The 20,305-nt window shown below is 37.8% G+C and overlaps 1 protein-coding gene across 1 annotated transcript in view; it reads left to right on the forward strand.

Annotated features, from left to right (window-relative positions):
- VPS54 (VPS54 subunit of GARP complex) overlaps positions 1-20,305 on the forward strand; it is a 127,891-nt gene that overhangs the window by 11,717 nt on the left and 95,869 nt on the right. Inside the window, 2 exon segments of the mRNA XM_017854926.1 lie at positions 15,489-15,644; positions 17,758-17,999. Of these exon segments, the coding sequence (XP_017710415.1) occupies positions 15,509-15,644; positions 17,758-17,999 (378 nt within the window). The 5' untranslated portion in view covers positions 15,489-15,508.

Consider the following 20,305-nt stretch of genomic DNA (forward strand, 5'->3'; position numbering starts at 1 on the left):
AGGATTTATATATGAAGTAGAAAGTTGAGGCAGATATTCTTTTAAAGTCTTGTCCAACTCAGACATTGTAATTTTTATCTCGTCTACTCTACTTCCATGGACTTAACTTTGACCTATACTCAGATGTCTTCCAAACCATTATTTCCAGTCACTCCTCTACCACCTCCTCATCTCTCTTCTCTCCCACAGGCACAGTTTTTGTCATCAAAGTTGCTTTTGTTCTAGGCCACCATGTTTTCTGGCTTCATTATCACTTTCCAGTATTCTTTTTACCACCTTCAGTGTCATGGCAGTGAGGATCATTTTTCTTGCTTTGGTGACTTTTCTGAAAGTAAATTATGTGTGCCCATATTGGTTTGTTTGTTCTTGCTCTTTCCCCTCTATTTCCCCTACCCACTACCTCTCTCTCCAGGATTAGGAATGCTCAAGCACAGAAAAAGACACCAGAAGAGGAGGATCAGGATCCTAAAGTTTGTAGTTATCTTAAAATTTTCTATGGCATAGTTGAAATGTTAGTATTTGCTGACCGTTTAAAAAGTAAGATGTTTGCCGGGCATGGTGGCTCACACCTGTAATCCCAGCACTTTGGGAGACCAAGTTGGGTGGATCACCTGAGGTCAGGAGTTCGAGACCAGCCTGACCAATATGGTGAAACCCTGTCTCTACTAAAATTACAAAAATTAGCTGGGCATGGTGGTGTGTGCCTGTAGTCCCAGCTAATCAGGAGGCTGAGGCAGGAGAATGGCTTGAACCTGGGAGGCAGAGGTTGCAGTGAGCTGAGATTGCGCCACTGCACTCTAGCCTGGCGACAGAGTGAGACTCTGTCTTAAAAAAAAAAAAACAAAAATACAAAATGTTTATAATAATGGTTGTTGCAATCATTTATTGAATGTCTACTGTGTACCAAGTATTATGCTATGAACTTATGTAAGTTATTTAAATCTTACGACATTCCTATGAGGAAGATACTGCTGCTGTCCCATTTTACAAATGAGGACACTGAGACTTAGGAAGGTAAGACAGTTGTCGCACAACTAATAAATGACAGAGATCTGACTCATTGTATGGCCAATACTCTTAACTAGTTTATCGTTTTATAAGGAAGGTGGAGATCTAGAATCAAATTTCAGAAAGTCAAGTAATGTTATACAAACAAGAAAATATATTTTGGATTTATATTTTTAGATTATTTGAAATGTATGTGAACATTTTGAGGTATTGTATTAGTGGTTTATGTGTCTTCACCCACTCGCTGTGATACTCATTCATTTGGTCATTCATTCATTGAATGGTCATGCGGTTTATTGAATGCTTAGACTTTGTATTGGGTGTGGTATAGGAAAGTGAATGAAACAAATGTAAGTTTACAGTATAGTGGCAGAGATAGGAAACAAGTAGGTAAATAATCACGTAATTTATTTATTTTAGTCTAAAGTTTTACCACCTTTTTAAAATGACTAAGTATCCAAGCCAATTTCTTAATAGAATATCTCATACTCTTAATTTGTCTCATTGTTTCCTCATATATGGCGGTTTAAACCTTACTATCCTACTTCCTTCTGTTTACTGTAAACTCAAAGGTAGGTCTAGAGCCAACGGAACTGAACCTTGAGTTCACAGACTCTGTAGGGTCTGTAGAATTCAGAGAATCTGTGAACTTTAGATGGGGAAAAAATGACATCTTTATTTTAACTTATCTCTAACTCAGTGGTTCTCAACTGGGGTGAGTTCGTCTTCTCCTTCCCCAACCCTTGGACATTTGGCAATGTCTGGAGACGTTTTTGATTGTCACAGCTGGGTGGGTACGAGAGAGTCCCTGATAACAGAATTATCCCATTCAAAATGTCAGTAGTGTCAAGGTTGAGAAACTCTGCTCTAACAGGATTTTAGCATTTCCTTTAAATATAAGAAACCCTTCATAGATACAGTATGGGCAGTACATTTACAGTACCTGTAGCTTTGTCACTAATAGAAATCTTAGGTATTCTCATATCACATTCAATTGCTGCAGATATCTTAAGATTTAATTTATGCTCATTTGTTGTCTATAAATTAAGGTAGTTGCTAGATTTGTATTAAGCAATAATAGACTGGGCATGCATGGTAGCTCATGCCTGTAATACCAGCACTTTGGGAGGCTGATGCGGGAGGACTGCCTGAACCCACGAGTTCAGGACCAGCCTGGACAATATAGCAAGACTTCCTCTCTATAAAAATACAAAAATTAGCCAGATGTAGTGGCGTGTACCTGTGGTCCCAGCTACTCAGGAGCTGAGGTGGGAGGATCGCTTGCACCCAGTAGGTTGAGATTGCAGTGAGCTGTGATTGTGCCACTGCACTCCAGCCTGGGTGACAAGAGTGAGACCCTGTCTGAAAAAGAAGAAATAATATTACTGTTATAATTTAAACAATTATTATGGTAACTGTATTTCAGTATAATTGTCCATTGTAGTCTTGTGTGTTTTATGCATTTAGAAACATTATTCTAAGAAGGCATCCATAAGCTTTACCAGACTGTAAAAGAAATCCACAGGACAATAAAGCTTAACTCCTGATCTAGAGATTTGATGGGGTTGGATTAAACATTTCTGGAGAGACTATTTCATAGGTAATGATGTTTATTTCCTATTTTGTCATTTCATGAATTACATAATATCAGGTTGTCCTCCTATTATCAGTAACATTAAGTTTAATGACTTACAGTGGTGACAGCCAGGTTTCCATTTTAAAGATACATTTTCCCCTTTGTGTTGCTAAGTAATCTGTGAGGTAATACTTAGGCACCATGAGAATATTCTGTTTTTAACAACTTTTCACCTAATGGCCTTAGCATACATTGGTGATTTTTGCCTGAATTAGCTTTTACATTGGAGGTTGCAAATTGGTGATTTTCTAATTTGGTCATTCCTTCTGTATTTATTACTGGAATTCTTCAGCGGAGATTTTCTTTCCCCACCCCCTTTCCTTATCTCTTTTTCCTCCCTTAAGTATCTCTGTGTATCCATTAAGTTTCACTTATTCCATATGTTATACTCTATTACTTTTAAAAAATATGCTTAAGTTGTCCCAAATGTGGCCCATGGGAACCCTCTTTTAACTTGGCCCTTTGTCCTCTTGATAGGTCCTACTGGTCTTTGAGCATATCTTGCTTTCTGACGCAGGAGTACTCAGGATAGACTTGTTCTTTCTGTATTCCATGTCTGGAGTTACATATTTCTTCAAAGAGTCCTGGTTTATTTTAGTTGGAGGCAGTATTTAGAAACAGAGGTCTGGGCACCAGGTGTGTTCATTGCTTGGTGGGGTTCTGGCTGGTGGTTGGGGTTGGGGGAGGTAATGCTTCTAGTGCCTTTCAAAAGAAGTTTTAGCTGAACATAAAAGATATTTTGAGCTATAAGAAAGAAAATCAAATCTTTACTCATCCTTAGAAATCCCTTTTTTTTTGGAGTGGATGATTCTGTTTTTTCTTTTCCTTATTAGCCCAGACCCATTCTGTTATTCCTTAAGTATTACTGGCAGCTATCTGTTTTGTCTGTCTGTTCTGATATGTTCTACATACCATCCATTTCATTCATCTATAAAATTTTTATTATGTGTGTGACAGTAACTGTGATAAGCAAATAGAATGCACAGGAAAATAGAAACATCAAGAAATTCAAAGTCTGATAGGGAAGGAACTATATGAAAACCAAAACCTCAGTATGATTGATGCAGAAATTGAAATACATAGAGTGACTAAGTGTGAGAAACCAAAGAAAGCTTCAAGAGAAAATACTATTCAAACATAGTATTGATACAATTACAAGGAGATTACCATGTGAAAAAGGTAGAGCTGTTTATAGATTCTCATTACAGTTGTTAAAATGCCAGATTTGTTTCTAGATGGTAGTTAACTTGAACTATCAGAAATCAGTAGTTCCCTGTGTTTAGTGCTTAGAGCTTTCCATTTTCCTGTATTCTGTGTATTTTGTTTGCTTGTTTGTTTTTTCGAACTGATTTTTTTTCTGAGTAGACAAACTATGCATTGCTTATCCTGAAACCTTCTTAAGGTGTCTCATCATTTTTGTTCTTTAGCCTTTCAATGACAGATTATTTATTTGCCAAAATTTTGTGATTCAGATGTCATGTACATTTGTTATATTTGTTTGTACATCTATGTCTTATGAATAAATCTATCATGTTTTCTTACCAGTGATTGTACTTGTATAATTATGCGATAATCAGTACAAAGTTTGGTTCTTACTGTAGGGAGATCTTCTTAATAATAAGCTGTGGATGGTGAAGGCAGTGGAGAGTCAAATGTTTGGAAATTGGGACTCACCTTTATAGGCTGTCCCCTAGGTTTTTGTAATCCCCTTTTACTAGAGCTCTTCCCTCTTATTATAAGAATTAAGAGTGGTGTAGGAAAAGAGAGAATGTGCATGTGTTTTCCAATTCAAAATCTTTGAAGAGTAAACCATGTGTTTTTCTCCCCAGATACAGAAATAACTTAAAAGAATCTAGAAGTATTTTTTCCTGCTATCTGCCTACATATTTCTAGGTTTCTAAAATGCCACTTAGGGTTTCTTTTTTTCTGTAAAAACCGCATGGTAAATAGAATAAATCAAGATATCAGCATAGTATTGTTAGAATGAATATCTAATTTATCTGACATTAAGCAATGGATGTTTCACATAAATACATTTTCCACATATCTGTGGCATAACACTTTGTGTCAAAATGTATTTATTTTAGATCTTGGGGTACAGAGCAAGATGGTGAACTAGAAGGCTCCACTGGATGTCCCCCTCCACAGGAACACCAAATTTAACAACTACACACAAAAAGCACTTTCATAAGAAACAAAAATCAGGTGAGCACTCACAGAACCTGGTTTTAACTTCATATTGCCCAAAGAAGCACTGAACAGGATAGGAAAGACAGCCTTGAATTGCTGATACCACCTCTCCCCCATCCCCCATGCAGTGACTGTGTGGTGTGGAGAAATTTGTATGCTTGGGATAGGAGGAGTGCAGCAATTGTGAGACTTCTCATTGAATGTATTGTAACAGCAAAAAGCAAAACCAGGCTGAACTCAGCTGACGCCCACACATGGAGGGAGCATTCAGACCATCCCTAGCCAGAGGGGAATTGCCCATCTCAGCGGTTGGAACTTGAGTTCTGGCAAGCCTTGCCACTGTGGGCTAAGGTATGCCAGGGTCCTAAATAAACTTAAAAGGCAGGGTAGGCCAAAAGGACTGCAAGTCCTAGGGCTGAGCTGGGCTCGGCACCAGTGGAATTGGGGGCACATGACTTACTAAGACATCAACTGGAACACCTAAGGGAGTTGCTTGTGCCACCTCTCCTCCAAGCCCAGGAAGCCCAGCTCGCAGCTCCAAAAGAGACCCCCTACCTTCTGCTGGGGGAGAGGAGAAGGAAGAATAAAGAGGACTTTTGTCTTACATCTTGGATACCAGCTCAACCACAGTAGGATAGGGTACTGGTCAGGCCCCCATTCCAAGCCCTAGCTCCTGGATAACATTTCTAGACACACACCTGGGCTAGAAGGGAACCTGTTGCCTTGAAGGGAGGGACCCAGTCCTGGCAGGATCCATCCTGTGCTGACTAAAGGGCCCTTTGGGCCCTGAATAACTAGCAGTGATAACCACATAGTACGCCATGGGCCTTAGCTTGAGACTCAGACATACTGGCTTCAGGTGAGACCTAGCACATTTCCAGCTGTAGTGGCTACAGTGAGAGACTCTGCTTGAGAAAAGGAGAGGGAAAAATAAAGGGGACTTTGTTTTGTATCTTAGATATCAGCTTGGACATAGTGGGTTCAAACACCAAGTGGGCTCTTGGGGTCCCTGATTCTAGGCCTTGGCTCTTGGACAGCATTTCTGGACCTGCCCTGAGCCAGAGGGGAGCCCACTGAAGGGTGAGTCCCAGGCCTGGCAGCGTTTGCCACATGCTGACTAAGAGCCCTTGGACCTTATGTGAACATTGACAGTAGCCTGGCAGTACTCCCTATGGGCCTTTGGTGGTGGTGGCCACAGGGTAAGGCTCCTCTGCCTGTGGAAAGGGAAGAGAGAAGTGGGAATGACTGTGTCTTATGATTTGAGGGCTAGCTTGGCTGCAGTATAATAGAATACCAGGTAGACTTCTAAGGTTTTTGACCGATCCCTAACTCCTGGAGAGAACCTCTGGACTTACCTGAGGACTTGGGGGAACTTGCTCTCCTGAAGGGAAGGACAGAAGCTGGGCTGGCTTTGCCACCTGCTGACGGTAGAGCCCTACATCCTTGAGCAAACATAGGCGGTAGCCAGGTAGTGGTTACGGCGGGCCTTGGGTGAAACTCAGTGCTGTGCTGGCTTCAGGTCTGACCCAGTGCAGTGCCAGTATTGATGACCACAGGGTGCTTGTGTTGGCCCTGCTGCAAGTCCCAGGCAGCTTAGCAGAAAGAGACTTCGTTTGTTTGGGAGAAAGTAAGGGAAGAGAACAAGAATCTCTGCCTGGTAATCCAGAGAATTCTTCCAGATTTTATTCAAGACTACCAAGGTGGTACCTCTGCAAGTCTTCAAGAACCACAGCATTACTGGGCTTGGGGTGCCCCCTAAAGCAGATACAGCTTAAATCATAACACCCAAGTCCATTAGAGTATCTGGAAAGCCTTCCCAGGAAGGACAGGTACAAATAAGCCCAGACAGTGAAGACTACAATAAATACCTCACTCTTCAACATCCAGACACTGAAGAACATCTACACCCATCTACATCATCCAGGAAAATATGACCTCTCCAAATGAACTAAATAAGGCACCAGAGACTAATCCTGGAGAAACAGAGTTATGTGACCTTTCAGACAGAGAAATCAAAACAGCTGTGTTGAAGAAACTCAGAGAAATTCAAGTAACACAGAGAAGGAATTTAGAATCCTATCAGATAAATTTAACAGATTGAAGTAATTAAAAAGAATTAAACAGGTATTCTGGAGTTGAAAAATGCAATTGACTTGCTGAAGAATGCATCAGAATGGCTTAAAAGCAGTTGATCGGCCAGGTGTGGTGGCTTATGTCTGTAATCCCAGCACTTTGGGAGGCCGAGGAGGGTGGACCATGAGGTCAGGAGTTCGAGACCAGTCCAGCCAACATGGTGAAACCCTGTGTCTACTAAAGATACAAAAAATCAGCTGGGCGTGGTAGCACATCCCTGTAATCCCAGCCACTTAGGAGGTTGAGGCAGGAGAATCGCTTGAATCTGGGAGGTAGAGGTTGCAGTGAGATGAGATTGTGCTATTGCACCCCAGTCTGGGTGACAGGGCGAGACTCTGTCTCAAAAAAAAAAAAAAAAACAAAAAAAAGGCAGTTGATCAGGCAGAAGAAAGAGTTAGTGAGCTTGAAGACAGGCTTTTTGAAAATACAAATCAGAGAAGACAAAAGAAGAACAAAAACCAATAAGCACCCCTACAGGATTTAGAAAGTAGCCTTGAAGAGGCAAATATAAGAGTTATTGGCTGTAAAGAGGAGGTAGAAAAAGAGATAGGGGTAAAAAGTTTATTCAAAGGGATAATAACAGAACTTCTCAAACCTAGAGAAAGATATTAATATCCAAGTACAAGAAGGTTATAGGACACTAAGCAAATTTCACCCAGAGAGGACTAACTCGAGACATTTAATAATAAAATTCCCAAAGGTCAAGGATAAAGCAAGCATACTAAAAACAGCAAGAGAAAAGAAACAACATACAATGGAGCTTCAATATGGCTGGCAGCAGACTTTTCAGTAGAAACCTTACAGGCCAAGAGAGAGTGGCATGACATGTTTCAAATGCTGAAGGAAAAAAAATATTTTACCCTAGAATAGTATATCCAATGAAAATATCCTTCAGACATGAAGGAGAAATAAAGACTCCCAGAAAAACAAAAGCTGAGGGATTTCATCAGCTCCAGACCTGTCCTACAAGAAATGCTAAAGGGCTGGCCAGGTGCAGTGGCTCACACCAGTAATCTTAGCACTTTGGGAGGCTGAGATGGGTGGATCATCTGAGGTTAGGAGTTGAAGACTAGCTTGGCCAACATGATGAAACCTTGTCTCTACTAAAAATGTAAAAATTAGCCAGACATGATAGTCCATGCCTGTAATCCCAGCTACTCAGAAGGCTAAGGCAGGAGAATCACTTGAACCTGGGAGGTGGAAGTTGCAGTGAGCCAAGATGGTGCCACTGCACTCCAGCCTGGGTGACAGAGTGAGACTCTGACTTAAAAAAAGAAATGCTAAAGGGTATGTACTTCAATAAAAAAAGAAAAAGAGGTTAATGAGCAAAAAGATACCATCTGAAGATGTAAAACTAACTGGCAATATAAGTACACAGAAAATCATAGAATATTATAGCGTGATAACTGGTGTGTAAACTAGTCTTAATTAGAGAAACTAAAAGATGGACCAATAAAAAATTATAACTACAATTATTTCAAGACATAAGGACAGTAAAATATAAATAGAAACAACAAAAAGCTATAAAGTGGGGGGACATAAAGTGTAGAGTTTTATTAGTTTTCTTTTTGCCTATTTATGCAAGCAGTGTTAATTGTTATCTGCATAAAACAATGGGTTCTAAGATAGTATTTGCAAGGCTCATGGTAACCTCAAATCAAAAACCATGGAACAGATACACAAAAAATTAAAAAACCAAGAAATTACGTCACACCACCAGAAAAATATCACCTTTACTAAAAGACAGGAAGGAAGAGAAGACTACGAAACAACCAGAAAACAAATAAATAAATGGCAGGAGTAAGTCCTTATCAGTAGTAACATTGAGTGTAAGTTGACTAAACTCTCCAATAACAAGACATAAAGAGGCTGAATGGATAGAAAAACAGGACCCAGTGATCTGTTGCCCACAAGAAACACACTGCACCTATAAAGACACGTGTAGACTGAAAATAAAGGGATGGAAAAAGATACTCCAGAGTAGTTATATCAGACAAAGTAGATTTCAAGACACAAACTATAAGAAGAGACAATGAAGGTCATCATATAGTGATAAAGGGGTCAGTTTAGCATAGGATATAACAATTGTAAATATGTATGCACCTATTGGAGCACTCATATATAAAGCAAATATTAGAGCTAAAGAAACAGATTGGAAAGAAAGAAAAAATTGAAATAATATCAATCATCTTCTCTGACCACAATGGAATAAAACCAGAAATCAACATTATGAATTTTGGAAACTATACAAACACATGGAAATTACCTAATATGCTCCTGAATGACCAGTGAGTCAGTGAAGAAATTAAGAAAGAAATTGAAAAACAATAACGGAAACACGACATACCGAAATCTATGGGGATACAGCAAAAACGATACTAAGAAGAAAGTTTATAGCTATAAGTGCCTACATCAAAAAAGAAGAAAACTAAATAAAACCTAATGATGGATTTTAAAGAAATGGAAATGCAAGAGCAAGCCAAACCCAAAATTAGTGGGAAAAAAAGAGATAACAAAGCTCAGAGCAGAGATAAATGAAATTGAAATGAAGAAACAATACAAAAGATCAACAAAACATTGGGTTTTTGAAAAGATGACAAAGAAAAAAAAAAAAAACAACTGACAAATCTTTTGCCAGACTAAGGAAAGAGAGACGACCTCAGATCACGGATGAAAAAGGAGATGTTAAAACCGATACCACAAAATTCAAAGGATTATTAGTGGCTACTGTGAGCAACTGCATGCCAATAAACTGTAAAATCTAGAAGAAATGGATAAATTCCTATATACATACAATCTTCCAGGACTGAACCATGAAGAAATCCAGGGTGTGAACAGACCAATAACAAGTAATAAGATAATAGTTGTGATGAAAAGTCTCCCAGTAAAAAGTACAGGACCTGAATGGCTTCACTGCTGAATTCTACCAAGCATTTAATGAGGGTCTAATACCAATCGTAGTCAAATTAGCCTGAATAATAGGAGGATGGAATACTTTTAAACTCATTCTATGAGGGCAGTATTACCCTGATACCAAAACCAAACAGACGCATCAGAAAATGAAACTGCAGGCCCATATCTATTGGAGGAACAAGCCCCCGATGTTTCAACGTAGGTTCTTTTCTATTTTCCCTAAGTGTTGGCCAGTCTGAGAAATAAAGGGAAAGAGTACAAAAGAGAAATTTTAAAGCTGGGTTTCCAGGGGAGACATCACATGTCAGCAGGTTCCGTGATGCCCCTTGAACCATAAAACCAGCAAGTTTTTATTAGCAGTTTTCGAAGGGGAGGGAGTGTACGAATAGGGTGTGGGTCACAGAGATCACATGCTTCAAGGGCAACAAAATATCACAAGGCAAATGGGCAGGGCAAGGTCACAAGGCCAGGGTGAAACTAGAATTACTAATGAGGTTCCTGGTCCTGCTGTGCACACATTGTCATTGATAAACATCAAGAACCGGGTTGAGAGCAGACAACTACTCTGACTAAAATTTACTAGGCAGGAATTTCCTCATCCTAATAAGCCTGGGGTGCTGCAGGAGACTACGGCATGTTACATCCCTATCTACAACTGCGTAAGGCAGACACTCCCAGAGCAGGCCATTTTAGAGGCTCCCTTGGAAATGCATTCTTTCCCCAAGGCTGTTACTTATGAATATTCCTTACTGGGGAAAGATTTCAGCAATATTTTTCTTACCCATTTTCTGCAATAAGAGAAATATGGCTATGTCCTGCCTGGCTCCCAGGTAGTCAGATCTAATGGTTATCTCCCTTGTTCCCTGTTACCCTGTTCTTTTTTCAAGGTGCTAGATTTCATATTGTTCAAACACACATGCTTTATGAACAATTTGTGCAGTTAACGCAATCATCACAGGGTCCTGAGGTGACATACATCCTTGGCTTACGAAGATGACGGGATTAAGAGATTAAAGACAGGCATAGGAAATTGTAAGAGTATTGATTGGGGAAGTGATAAATGTCCATGAAATCTTCACAATTTATGTTCAGAGATTGCAGTAAAGACAGGTGTAAGAAATTATAAAAGTATTAATTTGGAGAACTAACGAATATCCATGAAATCTTCACAATTTATGTTCTTCTGCCATGGCTTCAGCTGGTCCCTCTGTTTGCGGTCCTTGGCTTCCCCCAACACATATCTCTGACTATTGATGCAAAAAATCTTCAACAAAAATACTAGCAAACCAAATTCAACAACAATTGAAAATATTATTCATCATGACCAAGTGGGATTTATTTTAGGAATGCAGATAGTTCAACATTTGCAAATGTGGTACATCATATCAAGGGGATGAAGGACAAAAAACATCAATTGATTCTGAAAAAGCATATCATAAAATTAAACATCCTTTCATAATAAAAACCCTCAAAACTGGGTATAGAAGGAACATTCCTCAAAACAGTAGAAGCCATGTATGACAGACCCATAGCTGTTATCACACCTAATGAGGAAAAAGTGAAAACCCTTCTTCTAAGATCTGAAACACAGCAAGGATGCCCACTTTCACTACAGTTATTCAGTATAGTACTGGAAGTCCTAGCTGGAGCAGTCAGACAGGAGAGAGAAAGAGCATCCAAATTGGAATGGAAGAAGTCAAATTGTCCTTGTTTGTAGATGATATGATCTCATGTTCGGATAAACCTAAAGAATTCATCAAAAATGATTAGAAGTGATAAATTCAGTAAAGTTGCAGGATACAAAATCAGCATACAAAAATCAAGTAGCATTTCCATATGCCAACACTGAACAATGTGAAAAAGAAATCAAGAAAGTCACCCCATTTACGATAGCTAGAGATAAAATCCTAGGCGTTAACCAAAGAAGTGAAAAATATCTACAGTGAAAGCTATAAAATGTTGGTGCAAGAAATTGAAAACAAATACACAAAGGAAAGATGTTCTATGTTCATGGATTGGAAGAATCAATATTGTTAAAATGTCCATACTAACCAAAGCAATCTACAGATTCAATGTGTTCCCTATCAAAATACAAATTACGTTCTTCAGAGAAATAGAAAAAACAATCTTGAAATTTGCATAGAACCACAAAAGACTTGGAATAGCCAAAGTTATCCTATGCAAAAAAAAAAGAAAAAGAAAAAAAGAAAATTGGAAGAACCACATTATGTGATTTCAAATTATACAATGTATTGGCCTATAACTATACACATAGAACAGTGGAACTGAGTAGAGAATCCAGAAATCCATTCATGAACAGTGATCTCATTCTTAACAAAGGACAGTCTTGGGGAAAAGGACAGTGTCTTCAATAAATGGTGCTGGGAAAACTAGATACCCATGGTTAGAACAATGAAACTGGACCCCTGTCTCACCATATACGAAAATAAAATCAAGATGGATGCAAGACTTAAATCTATGACATCAAACTATGACACATTGAAAAGAAAGCCTCGGGGAAACTGTCCAGGTCATTGAAGTGGGCAAGGATTTCTTGAATAAATACCCCACAAGCACAGGCAACCAAAGCAAAAATGAACAAAGGGAATCACATCAAGTTACAAAGCTTCTGCACAGCAAAGGAAACAACAAAGTGAGGAGACATCCCACAGAATGGGAGGAAAATGTCTGCAAACTACCCATCTGACAAGGGATTAATAACAAGAATATATAGAGAGCTCAAGCAACCTTATAGATAAAAATCTAATACGTTGATTGAAAGATGGGCATAATATCTGAATAGGTATTAAGAGAAAACATGCAAATGGGGGTATTTATCATCAGAGAAATGCAAATCAGAAGTACAATGAGATATCTCACCCCAGTTAAAATGGCATTTATCCAAAAGACAAGCATTAAGAAGTGCTTGTGAAGATGTGGAGAAAAGGGAACCCTCATACGGTTAGTGGTAATGTAAATTAGTACAATCACCATGGAGAGCAGTTTGGAGGTTCCTCGAAAAACTAAAAATGGAGCTGTATCATCCAGCAATCCCACTCCTAAGAATGTGCAATAAAGGAAATCAGTATATTGAAGAGATATCCATGTTTATTGCAGCAGTATTCACAATAGGAATTGGAAACAGCTGAAGTGTCCATCAACAGATGAATGAGTAAAGAAAATGTGGTACATATACACAATAGAGAACTATTCAGCCATAGAAAAGGATGAGATCTTGTCATTTGCAACAGATGGATGGAAATGGAGGTCACTATGTAAGCCAGGCACAGAATGAGAAACTTCACATGTTCTCCCTTATTTGTGGGAGCTAAAAATGAAAATAATTGAAACTAGGGCAATAGTTACCAGAGCCCTGGAAAGATAAGTGTTGAGGAAGGGGGCCTGGAGGAGAAGTAGTGGTGGTTAATAGGTACAGAAAAATAGAAAGAATGAATAAGACTTAGTATTTGCTAGCATAACAGGGTGACTAGAGTAAAAAGCGATTTTAATTGTACATTTTAAAATAACAAAGTATAATTAGATAGTTACACAAAGGATAAATACCTACTGTGTACTCACAAAATTAAAAAAAATTTCAAAATGTTTTAGCCATTTTGTTTAATGGGAAAGTTAACATGGTTGATCTTAAATGTAGAATTGTCTTTATCACTTCATACACAGTGTTTCTGTGTTGTACAGTGTATCTTACCTTTTAAATAAGTATGTGTATTATCCTTTAGATAAATATGTATATCTCTCTTAAATATGTGTAAACCTTTATACAGAAACAACCATACACTTAATGTGTGTGTATGTAAATTAAAGAGGTCTTTCAAAGACTCTTAATTTTCCCAAATACCATTTTCTTCACAGAAATTTTGCTACCAAACCTCTGATGTCTCCTTATTGCTTAGAGAATCAACTACAATCTAGCTATGCTGTGTGCGTGTGTGTAAATATAATTTATTTGTCACTTCTTCCCAGTGTAAACATTTCACTTTAGTCAGGTCAATTTCCACTATAGTCACTTCCTTAGTCTTATGATTGATTATTCAGTGTTCATTAACTTTTGTTCATGTTATCGTAGGCTTTCTGTTGAAGCACCTTGAGGAAGTTGTTTATCTTTGTGTATTTTTAAAGCAGCTTGTTTCTTACAGTTTCAGTGAATGGTATATTTGGTTATGTTTCCTTTGCATTGAAAGTACTGAGACAGATACATATTTTTAGTTTTCCAGCAAACTAGAGAGAAGTTAGAACAGACGAACTATTTGTCACGGGTTCTTGCCTCATATCTCTGCTCCTTATTTTTTATTTATTGTTTGTTTGTTTGAGACGAGGTCTCACCCTGTTGCCCAGGTTGGAGTATAGTGGCGTGAGCTTGGCTCACTGTAACCTCTGCCTCCTGGGCTCAAGCGATCCTCTCACCTCAGCCTTCTGAGTAACTGGACTGCAGGCATGCACCACAACGTCCAGCTAATTTTTGTAGATACGAGGTTTCATCATGTCGTTCAGGCTGATCTTGAACTTCAGGACTCAAGCAATCCACCTGCTTTGGCCTCCCAAAGTGCTGAGATTTACAGGCATGAGCCACTGTGCCCAGCCTCTGCTCCTCATTTCCTACTCTTGTTTATCTATTCACCAGATTTTCTAATTTGGCTTTTTTTGTTTTGTTTTGTTTTTTTGGAATTGTTAAACCTCATATTCTTTCTGGGCCTTTCTTTTCTTATCTCCGTTTTGAGAGAACTTAGACTAGGTGATCTCTAAACATTTCAATAATAAAATAATGCATGTTCTTTAGTATCCAGTTTCAATATTGCTTCATTTATAAAATCTTACCTGACACTGTAGCCTATTATGTTGTCTTGCCCTACAAATTCTTTCAGTACTTACTTTAAAATGTAGACATAGGTTAACTTGTGTTTTGCTTACATATATTTGTTTTAATTAATTGCAAGCTCTTAGAAGAATGACACTTCCTTTTTAAAGAATTTACTGTTAATTTTTAAATCATTATATTACTATGTAGCAGTCACATCATAGTAATAATTACAATGACAGCAACCTCTCTGAATACTAACTTTGAGGCAGACATTATTTTACATGCTTTACTTATGTCCATTCTCATAATTCACACTGGGATGTTTATGAGATAACATCTTGTTTCATCTCCATTTTACTGATGAGGAAAGATGCATACATAAAGGTTAAGTAAATTTCCTCACCACTAGTGAGTAAACATAGGATATGGACCTAAGCAGGCCCATGCACTTGCCTGTTTTGCTATAATGCATAACTATTGTATACTTGTTGAATTAATAGAGTGTTTTTAATCTTTAATATGTGTTGGGTACAACCTTGGTATTTTTTGTACTTTGAATAAAAGATTAAGGATGTTTCACTTTTTAAAAAATAGGGACAAATAACTGTCTTAGTAAATAAATGTTGTGATCAATTTTCCCAGTTAAGAGCAAATATTCAAATTGCGTACTTTGAGGTATTTTGAAAAATTCTTCTGTTTTTGAAAGAAAGTTTGTGACATATGTAATACTTAGAGTTGGATTTTGATTTGCAGTAAGTGTCTTAATTATTATTTCTTACTCGTTTTCAGTTGAGTGGTGATTTTATGCAATGGCTTCAAGCCACAGTTCTTCACCAGTGCCTCAAGGAAGCAGCAGTGATGTTTTCTTTAAAATAGAGGTAGATTCGTCAAAACACATTCGACCTGTACCGTCACTGCCAGATGTGTGTCCCAAGGAACCCACAGGTAATGCTTTTTTTTTTGTAGGAGTTTTACTGATGATTTCTATTATCTTTAAATGAGTAGTCAGGTTTTATATACCTATGTTAGAAGAGTAAATTTTATGATGTTAAAAATCATTTGACGGGGCTGGGCGCAGTGGCTCACACCTGTAATCCCAGCACTTTGGGAGGCCTAGGCGGACGGACCACGAGGTCAGGAGATCGAGACCATCCTGGCTAACGTGGTTAAACCCCGTCTCTACTGATACAAAAAATTAGCCGGGCGTGNTGACGGGGCTGGGCGCAGTGGCTCACACCTGTAATCCCAGCACTTTGGGAGGCCTAGGCGGACGGACCACGAGGTCAGGAGATCGAGACCATCCTGGCTAACGTGGTTAAACCCCGTCTCTACTGAAAATACAAAAAATTAGCCGGGCGTGGTGGTGGGTGCCTGTAGTCCCAGCTACTTGGGAGGCTGAGGCAGGAGAATGGTGTGAACCTGGGAGGCGGAGCATGCAGTGAGCTGAGATCGCGCCACTGCACTCCAACCTGGACAACAGAACCAGACTCCATCTCAAAAAAAAAAAAAAAATCTTTTGGGGCCAGGCATGGTGGCTCACGCCTGTAATCCCAGCACTTTGGGAGGCCAAGGCAGGCAGATCACTTGAGGTCAGGAGTTCACCACCAGCCTGGCCAACATGGTGAAACCCCATCTCTACCAAAAACATAAAAAATTAGTTGGATATGGTGGCACGTGCCTGTAATCCCAGCTACTTAGGAGGCTGAGGCAGGAGAATCACTTGAACCTGGGAAGTGGAGGTTACAGTACACTCCAGCTTGGGTGACAGAGCGAGACTCTGTCTCAAAAAAAAAAAAACTTTTGGAAATGATTGGGAAATTGGAATATAGTTTTTTTCATGTATTTCATGCATTACTTATATAAACTGAAGAAGTTTTGAAAATGAAGGTACAGATTGAAAACTGCTTAGTTAAAACATGGTACAGTCAGCCCTCATCATTTGCATATTATGTATTTGCAGATTCTCCTGACTCCTTAAAATTTATTCACAATCCCCAAATCACTACTTGTGGCACATTTGTGGTAATTTGCAGTCATGTGCAGAGAAGTGAAAGATTTGAAATACCTGACACGTGCATTCCCAGCTGAAGCTGAACAAGGCAAAGCTATGCCTTCTTGTTTCAGCTCTCATACTATAAACTAATGTTCTTTTTGTGGTCTGTTTTTACTTGGTGCCACATGTTTGGAGCTTGGTGATTTTGCTATTTAAATTGCCCCTAAGCGTAGTGCTGAAATGCTATCTGGAGTTCCTAAGTGCAAGAAGGCTATGATGTCCCTTATGGAGAATATACATGTGTTGTGTGAGCTTCATTCAGGCATAAATTACAGTGCTGTTAGCCACAAGTTCAGTGTTAGTGAATCAATGATGTATACTGAATAAGGCATCTTTAAACAAACAAAACAAGGTTATGTACTGATCGGTTGATGAAACTATTGTGCCCAAAGGCTCACAGGAACCTAACTCTTCAGTTTCCCTACAAGCAATGGTTCAATGTTTGCTAATTCCATATTCACAATAACTTTATGGAACCAAAATACTACTGATAATGAGAATAGAGTATATATTTTTCCTTCTTGTATGATTAATGCCACAGCAACATTTATGTCACCTAATTATAAGCCAAAGGATATTTTATCCAGGAGAACCTGCCATGATATAATAGAAAAGAAGCCTACCTCTAGAAAACAGTGGGGTATTAAAGGATAGAAAATTTATAATAGAAGGTAGCATAGTTCTGATGTTAAAAAAAAAAGATAGAGTAATTGTACATTAAGGAAAAGAATTCATGAAAGACTTTGACTATTCACTCCACCCTGCAACTATAACTCTCAAATTTTGCATATCTTTTATCTTGTGCATGTTTTTCAAAGCCTTAGTAATTGATGCTGGCGGCTGAAGATTATTCAATCAGATTGATTTTTATTAAATCATTTACTGTGGAAGATTAGTTGGTTTGCGTAAGATGAAATCTATGCATTTTTAGTTTTCTAGTGTGTACTTTCAAACATAGAACCAACTTTACAGCATTTACAGAGTTCTCTTGTTTACTTTTTGCAGGTGATTCACATAGTTTATATGTTGCCCCATCTCTAGTTACAGATCAACATAGATGGACTGTATATCATTCCAAAGTAAATCTCCCAGCAGCATTAAATGATCCTAGATTAGCAAAAAGAGAATCTGACTTCTTCACAAAAACATGGGGATTGAACTTTGTGGATACTGAAGTCATACCTTCATTCTACCTCCCACAGATCAGCAAGGAACATTTTACAGTATATCAACAGGAAATCTCTCAGGTAATATCTAATCTTGGCTAGTTATCGTCAGGCCAAACGTAATAGAAATATTTTTAGTATGCTTTATTATAGATTTTTGACCAGTAATGTTTGATGAACCTATAGTATTCTTTTTGTTCATACAAATTATACTGTCCTGGGCTTGCATTTAATTCTTTGCTTAAATATATTTTAATACATTTCTCTTACAGTAGTGATTTTTCAGAATTACACATTCCAAATAATGCTAAGATTCAACATGAAACCTACCCTACTTACTAAGGAGAATGATTCTGTTAGGCCTGTGAAGTCCAGATGATTTGTGAGGTTTGAGAAATTGGCAGAATATTACTGTTTCTTTGTCTGATTCACTGCATACAATTCTATAGAGCACCCTAGCTCTAGCAGATAGTTATAATATCTCTAGACATAATTATAACTTAATATATTACTTTAAACCCAGTCTGAGAGCAAGAACTGAGTATAGTACAGAGTTTTAGATGGTCTATCAATTCATTTTTAGATTATTAGTAAATGCCTGTTATCAATATAATTAAAATCATTAAAGTGGTACAAGGGATATTACATTTTATAACCATTCCTTTTATACTTTTTTCATTAGCAAGCCTAATTTGAATTTAGCTGGTTTTATTTTACTTACTTTGCACTTTTTTGAATATGGCTGTATTAACATTCATACTATATAGCATCTGGTTCATTTTTATTACTATCAAATATTTTTATACAGAACCTGTATATTTTGTTTGCCTTTGTATGTATATATTGCCATATTAACAATCACTTAGATCTGATCATTGAAAACAGAACACAAAAACTGTTTTCAGTGATCAGATCTTAGTGATCGTTAAGTGGATGAACATTACTATGCCTTTGTAACCTATAATTTGGTTTTTCTATTTGTGTATTTATCAAATATTTAATGAATGTCTTCCATGTGTCAGGTAGTCTTCTAAACATGAGGATACAGCAGAGAACAAAACTGACATCAATTCCCTCTCTTACAAAGCTTATGTTTCTAGCAAGGGGTTTAACAATAAACCCTAAAGCAACTACTAAAATAGCAAAACAAAGAATTACAGCTAATAATGGAAGAGAGAAATGGAATTTTAAAAATTCTCAATCCAAACAAAGGCATAAAAAGAAAAAAAGAATGGATAGGACATAAAATAAATTTCAAGATGATAATCTTAAGCCTAATTATATCAGTAATTACATGAAATCCAAATGGTTTAAGCATCCCAATTAAAAGATAGAGATTGTGAGATTTGATGACCCAAGTATATGCTATATATAAGAAACATACCTTCAATAGAAAGAAAGAAGCATTTAAAAGGATGAAAAAATATATACCACGCTTAACAGTAGTCGAAAGAAAGCAGAAATGGCTATATTAATAACAAAGTAGATTTCAGAGCCAAAACTATTAATATGTATAAAGAATGTTATTTTATAATGATAAAAGGGTCAGTTAATCAGGAACACATAATAGTTTTAAACATTTTTGCCCCTAATATGCTTCAAAACATGTGAAGCAGAAGCTGAGAATTTTATGGCAAAGTAGCTATTCATAATTGTGGAGATTTCAAATACTCTTTCAATAAATGATGGGACAAGCAGCGTATCAGCGAGATTATAATAGACTTGAACCATTAACCAACCTGGCCTGACTTGAAAGAGCACTCCATATAACATAGAAGAATATACTTTTTTTTCCAAGTGTTCATGAAACATTTATGGACATAGACTATATTCTAGGTTTGAAAACAAATTTTAATACATTTAGAAGACTTCACCTCATACACAGTATGCTCTCTGAACACAGTATAATTAAAATAGAAATTAATAATGGAAAGGTTGGTGGAAAATCCACAGATATTTGGAAACCAGAACTTTATACTTCTAAATAAAATGTGAGTCAAAGAAGAAAGAAAAATCAGAAAGTAGTTTGAACTGAATGGAAATGAAAGCACAACATATCAGGATTTGTGGGGTGATGCTCAGTTAGCACTTACGGAGAAATTTGTAGCACTGAATGCATATATTATTGAAAGAATAATGATTTCAAGTCAGTGACCTCAGCTTACACCTTAAGAAGCTGGAAAAATGGCCAGGCACAGTGGCTCACGCCTGTAATCCCAGCACTTTGGGAGGACAAGGTGGGCGGATCACCTGAGGTCAGGAGTTCAAGACCAGCCTCGCCAACATGGTGAAACCCCATCTCTATAAAAATACAAAAAAATTAGCCAGGCATGATGGCAAGTGCCTGTAATCCTAGCTACTCAGGAGGCTGAAGTGGGAGAATCGCT

The sequence above is a fragment of the Rhinopithecus bieti genome, unplaced genomic scaffold (assembly GCF_001698545.2).
Source record: "Rhinopithecus bieti isolate Rb0 unplaced genomic scaffold, ASM169854v2 scaffold_36840, whole genome shotgun sequence".
Lineage (NCBI taxonomy): Eukaryota > Metazoa > Chordata > Mammalia > Primates > Cercopithecidae > Rhinopithecus > Rhinopithecus bieti.